Source organism: Microtus ochrogaster, chromosome 1 (genome assembly GCF_000317375.1).
Source record: "Microtus ochrogaster isolate Prairie Vole_2 chromosome 1, MicOch1.0, whole genome shotgun sequence".
Lineage (NCBI taxonomy): Eukaryota > Metazoa > Chordata > Mammalia > Rodentia > Cricetidae > Microtus > Microtus ochrogaster.
Window position 1 is genome coordinate 118298035 of NC_022009.1, and position 12743 is coordinate 118310777.

Here is a 12743-nt window from a genome sequence, read left to right on the forward strand (position 1 = left end):
ATTCTGTAGCTATCTGTTGGGTCCATTTGTGTCATAATGCCTATTAGATCCCTTATTTCTCTGTTTAGTTTTTAACTCAATGACTGTCCATTTGTGAGAGTGGGTATTGAAGTCACCCACAACAGATGCAAGAGTTTTGATAAGTGATTTAAGCTTTAGTAATGTTTCTTTTACAAACGTGGGTGCTCAGAAATTGGAGTATAGATGTTTAAGAATTGTAAAGTCTTCTCAGTGGATTTTTTTCCCTTTGATAAGTATGAAATGTCCTTCTCTATCTCTTTTGATTAATTTTAGTTTGAAGTCTATTTTGTTAGGTATTATAATAGCCACATTAGCTTGCTTCTGAGGTCTATTTGCTTGGAAAATCTTTTTCTAACCCTTCATTGTGAGGTAATATTTATCTTTAGTTTTGGAATGTGTTTCCTGTATGCAGCAGAATGATGGATCCTGTTTTCATGTCTATTCTGTTAGCCTATTTCTTTTTATTGGAAATTGAGACCACTGATTCTCTTCCATTGTTGAGAAAACCTAAGGCAGGAGGAATTCAGGGCAGGAACCTGGAGACAGAAACTGAAGCAGAGACCATGAAGGAATGTTGCTTAATGACTTCCGTAGCTTGCTTTGTCAGACCAGCCCAACGATGGCACCACCCACAGTGAGTTGGCCCTTCCTATTTCAATTATTTATCAAGAAAATGCCCACCCAGACTTGCCTACAGGGGCAGTTTTTCAATTGAGATCTCTTCTTAGGTGACTCTAGCTTGTGTCAAGATGACAAACAACTAATAAGTACATATGTCAACTATTTCACAGGGTGTCCCAATAATTCGTGGTGTTTCTGTGCCCATATGAGATCTAACTTCGGTTCAGTAGACTGAAGATAGCAGGCTGTCTGCATGATTAGCGTGGGCCCAACCTGTCCTGTTAAACTGCGATGAAAGGAAAGAGCTGTCCCTCCACTGAGTGCCGGCACATGCTCGTTCTCATAGTTTTGAACACGACAATGGATTGGATTGGGCTGAGACTTTGGTTCGTTTTGAGTCTTGGGCATGGTAGTCTTTGGACACAAATTAAAGCACAGCCTCTCCTGGGCCTGAGACGTTTAGCTATAGATGGAGCCCACTCGAGGTCTCCAGCTTGTCGGCATGCCTTGCAGAGTTGTCAGTTTCCATTATTAACACACCTGCCTCAATCTTATAAATGTGCAAATGAGACTGCATAATATATGGCTGTTTTCTCTGGATCAGCCTGGCAGAACGGTCCCACTGCTCCCGACAGCCCATCTTCTCCGAGAGGGTAGAATGAATAGAAAGAAGTGAAGACACTATTGAGGGTAGTTTCTCTAAAACAGAAAGATCTGTGTGGGGGCAGGGAGTGGACCAGTTGAAGCCAGCATACAGAGTAAGGGAGGGGAATGGGCAGGAATGAGCAACATACAAGGGTGCACGTGTTTGAAAGTATTGTAAAGAAATACAGTATTCTTATGCTCACAAATATAATTTTTAAAAAAGGATATGAGGAATAGGAATGACTAACAGTTGGGAGTGAAGATTTGCTTCTAAATTTTGTAGAGATAAATCTGAAGCCTGTTAAGTTATGATTTATATAAGAACATCTGTTGCGTATAAAACAGAGTAGTGATCCAGTCTACAGAGGGACTGGGGAAAACACAGTTTACAATGTAACATCCATTTCCAAATAGGCCCCAGAAAAACACATCAATTGGAACATCTTTGTATCTAGGTGGGGTTACTTTTGTATTGGGGTGGCGTGCAGGAGTTAACTATCAGTATGTGACCTTCACTTTTTCATTTTCAGCTGTTGTTAGGTTTGGTCTTTTTGACTGCCATATTCTGTTCTAGAGAACTCATCAATCTATACTCAGTGCTACTTTTGGCTGGTCTTTCCTGTATTCTCACGCTGTCACTCCTTTTGAAGCGGTGGGGATCACATGGTAATTTCCCAATATGATCAACACCACTTACTTTGCTTGGTGTTTTCAGGGGCACAAGTCTTTATTAGTACCATACTTATCCTGCAAGAATTCTGAAATTCACCATCATGGCAGGCAGCATCTTCAGTTCTGTGAACCAAACTGAGTCTACCTAAGACTGGTTTTGAAACCTTACCCCTTGCACATAATGTACCTGGGAGGGGCTTTAAGGAAGTAAGTGTAAGATGCCAACAAGCCATAGTAATGCCATTAATACTCTTTTGAAAAAAGATGGCAAAGATTTTTATCTGACTCTCTCTTTGCTGCACTTTGAATCCAAAATGCCCCGCAATAGATTCTTTATATATTTTGGAAATTAGTCCACTATTGAATGTGGAATTAATAAAACAAATGTCTTCTAGCATTCTGTAGGCTGTCCTTGTGTCCAATTGATGGTGTCCTTTGCTTTACAGATTTTTGGTTTCCTTAGGTCCCATTTAATGTTGATCTTAGTGCCTGGGCTATCAGAGTTTTGTTCAGAAAGTCATCTCCTGAGACAGTGCCTTCAAGGCTATTTGCCACTTTCTTTCTGTCAGTTTCAGTGTGTCTGGTTTTATGTTGAGGTCTTTGATTCGCCTGGAAAGTTTTGTCCAGGGTGATAAATATGGATCTGTTCGTATTCTTCTACTTGCAGACATCCAATTTGACCAGCACTATTTGCTGAAGATGCTTTTTCTTTTCCAGTGTGTATTTTTTTCCTTCTTTATCAGAAATCAGGTATCCATAGGTGTCTGGATTTATGTCTGTGTCTTTGACCATTGACAAGCATGACTCTTTTTTTATACCAATACATGCAGTGTTTATTTCTGTAGTTTTGTACTAAAACTTGGAAACAGGAATGGTGGGTTCTCCACAGTTTACTTTTATTTTAGCTACCCTGGGTTTGTGTGTGTGTGTGTGTGTGTTTCCATATGAAGTTGAGAATTGTCTTTTCAAGATTTGTAAAGAATTGTGTTGGAAATTTGATGGGGATTGCATTCAATCTGTAAATTGTTTTTGGTAGGAATGCTATTTTATGATGTTAATCCTATTAATTCATGAGCATAAGAGAATTTTCCATATTCTGATACCTTCTCCAATTTCCTTTTTCAAAGACTTTAAGTTTTTGTCATATAAGTCTTTTCTTGCTTGGTTGAAATTTCTTCAAGATACTTTATATTATTTGAAGCTACTGTGGAAGGTATTGTTTCCATGATTTTTTTTTCTCAGTCCATTTGTTGTTTGCATATAGGAGGGCTACTGAGTTTTGTGAGTAAATCTTGTGTCCAGCACATTTGTGGAAATGTTCTTTAGAGAATTTTTAAGGTCACGTATTTACACTATTATCTGCAAATAACAGTAATTTGAGTTCTTCCTAATTTGTATCCCCTGGATCTTTGGTTACATAATTGCTCTAGTTAAAACTTCAAGTACTGTATTGAATAGAGAGCAGAAAACCTTGTCTTAGTCCTGATTTGAGAGGGATTGCTTTGAATTTCTCTCCATTTAATGTCATATTGGCTGTATGTTCCTTGTGCCCCTACTCTCCAGGACTTTTATCACAAAGGAGTATTGGATTTTGTCATAGTTCTTTTCTACATCTAATGAGATAATGTCTTTTTTTTTTCCTTACAACTTGTTTTTGTGGTGGGCTATATTTACTTATTTTCATATACTGAACCATTCCTTCATCTCTGGGATAAAGCCTACTTGGTCACAGTGAATGTATTTTTGATGCGCTCTTTGATTTTGTTTGCGAGTATTTTGGAGTATTCTTGCACTGAAGTTATGTGTGGCCTGGGTTGGTCTTTTTTTTTTTTTGACTTTAAATGGCTTTTCTATTTTCCTGGGGATTATAGGTCTATTAAATTGTTTATCTGATCTAGAAAACTAGCCATCTCTTGTACGAAGTAGGTTGCATTTAATTGAGTTGTTGGACAAGGAGGTCCCATGGAAATAGTGTAGGCTGTTGCTAAGACAAAAGGCTGCTCTCTGAAAACTGAAAGCAGGGCCCCATTGTTTGAGGACAACAGCCACACAACTCATTGAACATGGAGAAATTGAGCTTGTGCCTGCATGGAACCCCTTACCTCCAAAATTCTAGTCTCTAATTGTGGACAGGTGTTCTGCAGGCTACCAAAAGAAAAACATGGACACCAACCCGGTCCCCAAAACTTTGACCTACAATCTGTACTGTCTGCATATATGCCAGGGCAATGGTGGCACAGAACTTGTGGGAATAGCTAACTAAGGTCTCATTTGATCTAAGGCACGTTCCACGAGGAACCCACACCTGACACTTATTTGAGTGATCAAGAACCAGAGACTCTAGAGTCCACAGATTTAGGGTAGAACCAAACGCTATTGGTTTTAAAAACCAAAACAAAATAAACCCACAAGACAATTCTGAATGATATTCTGCTATACTCATAGATCAGTGAATTTTCCAGTCATCATTAGAGAGGCTTCCTCTGGCAGAAGATGGGAACTAATACAGGAAGCCACAGATAGACGTGATGCAGAGAGAATATAAATTGGAAGTCTCTATCAAATCCCTTCCCCCAGAGCTCAAGTAATCTTGTGGAAGAGGCAGAGCGTACGATCAGAAGGGGTGGAGGATTCCGGGAGAGCACGGTCCTCTGAATCAAGTAAGCAGGGTGCATACAAGCTCAGACACTAAAGCAGCAAGCACATGTCCTACTTGGGTCTGTACCAGGTCCTCTGCATATATATTATAGCTATTACCTTAGTATCTTTATAGAACTGACTGGGACAATTAGGTCTCTGACTCTTATGCCTGCTCATGGGACTTGTCCTGTTGGGTTGCCGTCTGATTTCAATATGGTAGTTTTTGCTTCATCTTGTTGTACTTAATTTTGGCATGTTCTTTTCTAATGGAGAAAGGGAGTGGATCTGGAGGGGATGGGAGATGGCAAGGAAACGGGGTCAGTGGGAGTCTACCTGAGCTAATGGGAGCTCACCAACGCCAGCTGGACTGGGAAGGAACAAATATAGGGCCAAACTAGTCCCTCTGAATGTGGTTGACAGTTGCATGGCTGGGGCAGAGTGAGGGGCCACTGGTAGTGGCACCAGGACTTATCTCTACTGCATGTACTAGCTTTTGGGAAACCTATTCTCTTTGGATGTATACCTTGTTCAGCCTAGATATAGTAGGGAGGGCCTTAGACCTTCCCCAAAGCAATGTGGCATACCCTCTCTGAGGAGTGGATGGGCATAGGGTGGAAGGGTGTGTGGGGGGGAATGGGAGGGAGAACTTGGATTGGTATTTTTTTTTTTTTAAATCTAATAAATTAAAAAAGATGGACATTGTGGGACCCTGGTCTCTTCCTTTCTCTGCAACATCCCAGCTGTGATGTCAATGACTCCGTGCTAAGAATGTACTCTTTCCACTCAGCTGTGATGTCAATGACTCCGTGGTAAGAATGTACTCTTCCCACTTAATTGCTATAGGCCTCAGCATCAGTCTTGTGTAGAAACTATATTCAATACACCTTTCCTGTATCTGCTGATTATTCCAACTATTCTAAGTTACCCTAATGGAGAGCCTTCTCTCTTGCTCTAATTATCTCTTTTCTCTTTGCCAAATTGGAACTCTGCTTTCTGACTCCTGCTATCAGAAATGTGAGATTTCTGTTAAGTGAGCAACCTATTATAGTTGGCTATCCTTTCCCACCCAGACTAATGGTGACTTTGCCCAATCAATAATGAATTTTACTCAAACTGTATATACTGTTACATCATTATCATGGTGTTTTACATAGCTCACCAGACAACTGGAAATCATCTCTGAACTTAATAATCACATTTCTTATGTCTTCTTTTGTTGTATATTGCCTAATATGGCCTTGACCCCATAGTTCAGGCTAAACATGAACTCAAGATCTTTTCCCCTCAGTCTCCCAAATACTGAAATTACAGGCAGGCTTCACCATGCCAAGCCACAAACTTTTTTTATGTTGTTGTTCATTCATAACATTAGATGATCATGTTGTAACTGATTATCAACACACCATTCAGAACCTCTTCAGATAATTGTACTTGAACTTACCCTGCTAGTTAAGTGTAAGCACAGCAGGGAAGAATGGGACAGAGTTATTTCCTTCAGTTTTGCCTAGGGCACAAGAAGGAAGCGTAGAGTGCACTGTGTTCAGTATGTCCTCCGAGGAACAACAGTGACTTAGAAGAGCCACCTCCAAGACTCAGCTGATACTACTATACAGTTCTCTGGAACTTTGGAAATTTATTTTTAAAACAGCAAAGGAGGTTGGCAGTGGGATGGCTAAGGTAGTAATGATTCTTGCCATCAAGTCTGATGGGCTTTTCAATTCAGGACTTGGGGAAAAAGGCCTCTTGCTAGTTTTTCTTTTATCTTCACATGTGTGCTGCAGGACACAGGTTCATAGGGAACAAATCTTCCTGTTTAGCGAGGTGAATAATTCTAAGACTCTCTAAGGTACAGTTCAGTGATGAAGTAAAGTGATTAGAACCATGGTTTCAAGGACACCGAAACACAGAAAGAGGATGACAAGAAAGAACTGCATTTGGAGTTGTGAATTCACGTAGGTAGGCATACATTTCCTAGTTTGTCTGTTGAATGGACTAGATGCAATGAAAACAACCAAGATCCAGGTTTAAACTTTTAGTAACTTCCTTCTGTTTCTATGGAGAAATTGTTGATCATAGCTCTTGGGATGCTTTCTATGCAAGGTTAATTACTGGGGGAGGGGTGTTTCAGTGACACACGTCAATATACAAATAGAAACGAGAATTCACAGAGCAAAGGAGCCAGCTGGAAGGGGTATCTGCCAAATTTAAAATAATGTGAGTACGAAAGTATGGGATATTAACCACCAGGAAAACAACAACAAAGGCTTGTGAATCTGAGACATTTGAATTGGGGTGGAAACATTGCTGGATGAATGACCAGATGGGGAGAGGAACTCTGCAGTGCTGACTGGTCCATGTAGAAAGATGCTGGAGTGGGAAAGACACACCAGACTGGAATAAGAAACATCAATGTATGTTCATCCCTCGAGCAAGATGTTAGCGCGTACTTAAAAACCTCCCAGATATTGCTTGTTAGTTGAGAGATTATACTATACATTGGAGAAATACACTGCATTATAAGCAGGTGAGGAGAACCAGAATCATCTGTGAAAGGCGTGTTCCCTCCAAATCCCACCCCCATGACAGCCACTAGTGAAATATTCTGACCAAGGATGTTTAACTTGGATCTCGTAAGAAAACCTGGAGTGAGGAACAAACTGTAACAAACACTGAGGCTGGAAGACAGTCAAAAGCATCCTGAGCAGAGGCAATGCAAGGCAGGGCAAGTAGACAAGACAGCAAAAGCTATATAGTTTTTCCTTTTTGCTACTAATATTCCTGAAAGTTTCCTGAGAGTTTGAAGTAATCGTCATATGAAAAGTTAAAAAATATTAAAAAGCACAGACATTGGTTTCTCACCCATTATCACGCCACCCAACACCTAAGATGTACTGTGGTATGTTGCTTAAGCCTATGGGTGGGCATTGGATGTGTGAAAATAAGCAGCATCATTATCATTTATAAGCCAGTAAACAAGAAAGGGGTTTGGAGGAGCAGGTTATTACACTATTTCTGGCAATGGGCAAAGATAAGTGAAGAGAACATACAGGACATATAAACCAAATTATCAGCCCCAGCTGACAGTTGTTATCACCTCACTCTTTCTTCAACTATAAGGAAGGTGATTAAATTATACAACTCTTAAGAGACTGAACTAAGTCCATGCATTTTCAACAGCTGACACAGGAAGCAGCAGGACAGTGGGCTTCTTTCCATGTCTCTCTGCAGAAGCCACCTGGACACTGGCTGGCTGCATCGACTCAACCTAGCTGCTTCAAAGAATTTATGGAACTGACAGCCACTCAGAATTGGCCCTCTTTAAGGACATATGAGTCAATGCAGCAGAAGGCATATGCTACAGATAAAGACTTAAAAAACAAGGCCGGCAACTTCTAGGAAGGAATGAAAGTAAAAGGGAGAAGACAGTCCTGGCTAGAAAACACCTGCACAAAAGACATACTTCTCTTTCTTCTTAGTTTCCAACAATAAATGATATTTTTGATGAAAATACTAAAGATTATCACTTATGTTTAATGATTCTGTACTTTTTGAAGAAAGACAAATCAAATTAGGAAGATGTTCATAGGCTGTAAGAGTTCAATCAGTTATCTATGCCTTCAGGTTGGCTTCCTTTCACATACTGACATATTTATGAGGGTCATTTTATGTTATCAATAACAATTTTTAAAACTTCATTTTTTAAAAATGGAACAAAAATAACTAAATTGTATTATAGGCAAAATATACTGTCAACAGATTTAGTTTAATAATTTCTTTATAAAAGATGAACAAAACCTGATTTTCCCTTTATTTTTATCAGCTGAATACCCAAATCACTCAAAATGAATATTAGATACATAGTTTCCTTATAACTTCTCTGCTGTGAAACAAATTATACATATTTAAAGGGTGTATTATTAACACTGATGAAATCTCAATGCAACTACTGGAATAGTTTTTATTAATTGTGACTACTTTGGGGACAATGTGCAAAGCTTATTAGGTCCTAGCATATCAGAAGTAATTTCTTGGAGTCAAAATCTACAATGTCACACAGTTCAGACAGCATCATTACAGTATAAAGACATTGTAGATTGCACTCTCTTTTCAGAAGTCTCTAAAGATTAGAAACAGTGAAAAAATATCCAGTTCTTTATATGTAACAACTAACAACTATTTTAACTGACTATATTTTGCCCAAAGTGATTAAGGACAAAAAATAGGAATTCTTGTTGCTTTATTATTTGATAAACTGCTAGTAAGCTCCCAATAGAAGATCTTTAACATTAGACCAAGTTGTCTTGGTCTTCTGCTCATATATACACACATATATATGCATCCTTCCTTTTCAAGTAAAGAAATGTTTAACAGATGTAAACTATTTATTGAATATTTGCCACCAAATATTGTTAAATACATTATCTTGCAGCATATCGCTTTCAAGTTAAAATGTCAGAAACAAACACCAATATTTACAGTTCTTGTAAGGAATGTTATATAATGACACATTAAGGCGTAAATTCTTTTGGCTTATAATTCTTAAAAGAATGATAATAGCAAAAGTGATGCAAAATCTTCAGTGTGAGATTATGATTAAGCTACATTTTACAAAAATATGGTGTAAGATGGCAATAATCCCATTCAACATCCTGGATTAGATCCCTTCAGGAGGGACTGATAATTTATACAGTCAAACTTTAAAATTTACAGATAAATGCAGTTTAATACTGCCACTGAGAAGTACATCTCTTAACATATACAGCTTTCAGGCCACAGTTTTGAAGGTCTGAAGTATCAAGTTGGTTTGATGAATTAGCCGGTTGGCACTTATGAACACATTTATTGCCCTGTTTAAAAAGAAAAATAACAAGCATTAATTTCATTACCCAAATTCACTTTTAAAATAAAATAATTATAGTTAATGTCTTATATCAATGGTAGCAATGAAATATAGGGGTGGGGGAGCAAATTAGCACTGTGTATTCTAACTTTCATTCCAGTTTGGAATTTAATGTTTCAGTGTTTCAAACTGTAGTGTCTAGGAATTACTGCCCCCTGGTGGTTCTGACTGGCAGTAAGGTATTGAAGAGTTGCTACCCCAACATCCATTTATAGACTAAGCAAATCACTGGTCAAAGAGGGTTTATTCAGATTGGTCTTCAGCTGTGATTTCAAATGTAAAATAAAATACAAATTTTAAAAATTTTGTTAAAATAGAATTTTATATGCTCAAAGGATTCAGATGAGGTCTCCAGTTAACATAGTCTGCTGTAGAATGATAGGAAACCTCAAGATCTATAATGGCACAGTAACATCTGGCATCAATGGGCATGAAAAACAGAAAGGTTAATCACTTCTAATCTCACCCACTCTAAAGCCTTGCCTGCCTTTAAAAAATGGGGGGGGGGGGAAGGAGGGGAGCAGAGAAAAATGTAGAGCTCAATAAAATCAACTTAAAAAAATGAAAAAAAGAAAAAAGGAAACCAACTGATTGAGTATCTGAGATGCAACAAACCCGAAAGTGTACTTTAAAACACACTGAGCACTAGGATCTCTGCCCAGAGAGCACAGGCAGAGCTAGCCATTAGTCTCACCGTGCGGCTAGTCCCATTTTGTAGCCCTATCAAGCCCTCTGCACCAGGCCTGAAGATTGGATCTTCATCTTAGACATTTCTCAACAAGGCAGGTTAGGAATGACCCAGCAGAACCAGTGAAGAGTTTGTATCCCTAGTTCAAGATCTTTTAAAAATGCACTCCACTAACAATTTTCATTCAGAGAAAGAAGTACAAAACTCAAGGCACATTTTTAAACAAAACAAAATTGAATTCAAAGCTGCTGAAGAGCGGGGAAATAGTAAGTTTGACTAATCCACATCTAAATAATTTTTAGATTACTGAAATGTAAATTTCCACTTTTCAATGTTTATTATACATGATTTATTAATTAAAATTAGAAATTACACCATTATGTAAATTATACATTTGGTTATTTGAACTTCATTTATTAAACTAAGCCACAAAGGATCATTTCCCCTAGCCAATCTGAATTTGCATATGCAACATGTAACTATCTTTAATTTGTTATATACATCAAAGTATTTAATTTGTCTATTAAAATTGACCCTAAAATTTTTATTTCAATGTATTGTTATTCTAAAATATTACTAAAATAAATTTCATAAGAGTATGATTTTATATAGAATCTTAAAAAATGTCAAGGATATTTTAAGTTGCAGTGCCTGTTTAAAACATTTTACTAATTTTATCCATTATCAATGAGTTATTCAGCCAGGTGTGGCGGCACACACTTTGAACCCCAGCATGTAGGCAAATATCTCTGAGTTGAAGGCCAGCCTGGAATAAAAAGCCACGGCTGTCTCCTAAAGAACAAAACAAAACAGAAGAAAACAAAGCAAGTCTTTTTCAATACAATTTCTAGCACATTACCTGAAGGACAGTCAACAGCCTACATGAAACCATACTGCAAAAGTGGTGACTCACAACCATCTGTTTAAATCGTGAGTGCGCACACACGCTCTCTCTCGCGCTCTCTCTCTCTCTCTCTCTCTCTCTCTCTCTCTCTCTCTCTCTCTCTCTCTCTCTCCTTGGATCTACAGCACTCTATGCATTTTATGGAAAGTTACAACTTTCCTATAGTTCTCTTAAATATTCATTTACTTTTGTTTTCTTTAATTCAGAGTATCCTGTTCTTTAGTACACCTCTTATTTAGCAGAAGGATGTGGCAATCCACTTTATCAACCCTTTAAGATAGTGGATCCCTAGCCTGGCAGCACTCCAAAGCTACCTGCACAGATTTACCTAACATTCTAGACCATGTTCCTATGCAGGACAAGGGTAGAAATCTCTCAAAGTGGAACTGTGGTAATAACATTTTTAAAACCTGACCCAACCCAAGATGATTTTAACATGTAGACAGGATCAAGAATTATTGTATTAACCTCTGTGCACTACTTTCTCAAAGGACTGGCAGCTTTGATAGGATCAGAGGAAATCTTAGAAATTATTGGGCCCCAATTCCAGACCTCCATGAGGTGCCACTACATTTTGAGAACAACTACTTAGGGGTATGGCTTTGTATCTCTAAATGGCAAAAACAAAACATCAAAAGATCAAAGAAAAGGTATTAGGAGACAGGTAAAGATGAGCCTCAAATTCTCAGCTGAGCTTGAGTTGGGACCAGAGGAGCAGCACCTCACTTTCCCGTCATCTGCCTCTGTTGCCTAGATGACCTCAGTAGTAACCTGAGACAAGAGCTTCACTTGCATGGCTTGACCTTTCTCCCCCCAATTTTCCTCTTCCTCAAGCGGGCGCTCAGAATTAAATGTGGGTTGTCAAGCCAGGCTGCAAGAGCCCTTACCCATGGAGTCCTCTTACTGGCACAATTTACACGGTTTTAATGTCCTACAAAAACACATACATTTAATTTTAGTAGAAAAGTATAAATGACAGTACTTACTTGCCATCTTTAAAATATGTCTTCAGAGTATCACTGAAACTTTTGGAGTACTTTACAAATTCTTTCTTTTGGTGTTCAAGTGCCTGTATTTATGACAAGAAAAATAAACTAAGTCAAAAGAACAGAACGAAAGACTAAGTTAAAGGCCAATGACTATAATGAACATGAACTTTATATTTGGTAAGTCTTTTAAGAGTGTTCACTAAAATAAACACAGGAGGTTTATATCTGAAGACAAACTCAGTGAGACAATTTCCAACAACCAAACCCTTTAGTATAGAGGTCAGAAAACAACTGCAGACCAGCTAACATCTAGAGTGACAACAACAAGCAACTTACCCTGCGGTTCTGGTATTGATATTTCTTGAAGACATTATTCACTGTGTCAAGTAGTTCCTTTATTGCACTAGCTATATCCCTGTGGAGAAAGGACAAAGAATCTTTAAAGTCAGCTATACTGAAGGCATATACATGTGTAGCTGTGTAATTATGAATCACATTATACACCGCCCCTTCCCTCACTAACAAGGCCAAGCTGGCCTGTAACTCAGAGATTGTGCTGCCTCTGCCTCTTGAGTGCTGGGATTGAAGGTGTGCTTTTAAGACAGGATCTCAAATAACCAGGCCTAGCTTTGAAGTTCCCATATAACCATGAACTCTGAATGA

The 12743-nt window shown here is 38.4% G+C and overlaps 1 protein-coding gene across 2 annotated transcripts in view; it reads right to left on the reverse strand.

Annotated features, from left to right (window-relative positions):
- Window positions 1–8350: 8350 nt before the first annotated feature.
- The window catches only part of Pdcd10 (programmed cell death 10), a 35643-nt gene continuing 31250 nt past the window's right edge, over window positions 8351–12743 (reverse strand). For both annotated transcript variants that reach the window (XM_005344111.3, XM_026784106.1), the window contains exons 6-8: window positions 12417–12495; window positions 12078–12160; window positions 8351–9446 (exon numbers count right to left, since the gene is read on the reverse strand). In XM_005344111.3, the coding sequence (XP_005344168.1) occupies window positions 9365–9446; window positions 12078–12160; window positions 12417–12495 (244 nt within the window). In that variant the 3' untranslated portion in view covers window positions 8351–9364. The remainder of the gene's footprint in view (window positions 9447–12077; window positions 12161–12416; window positions 12496–12743) is intronic.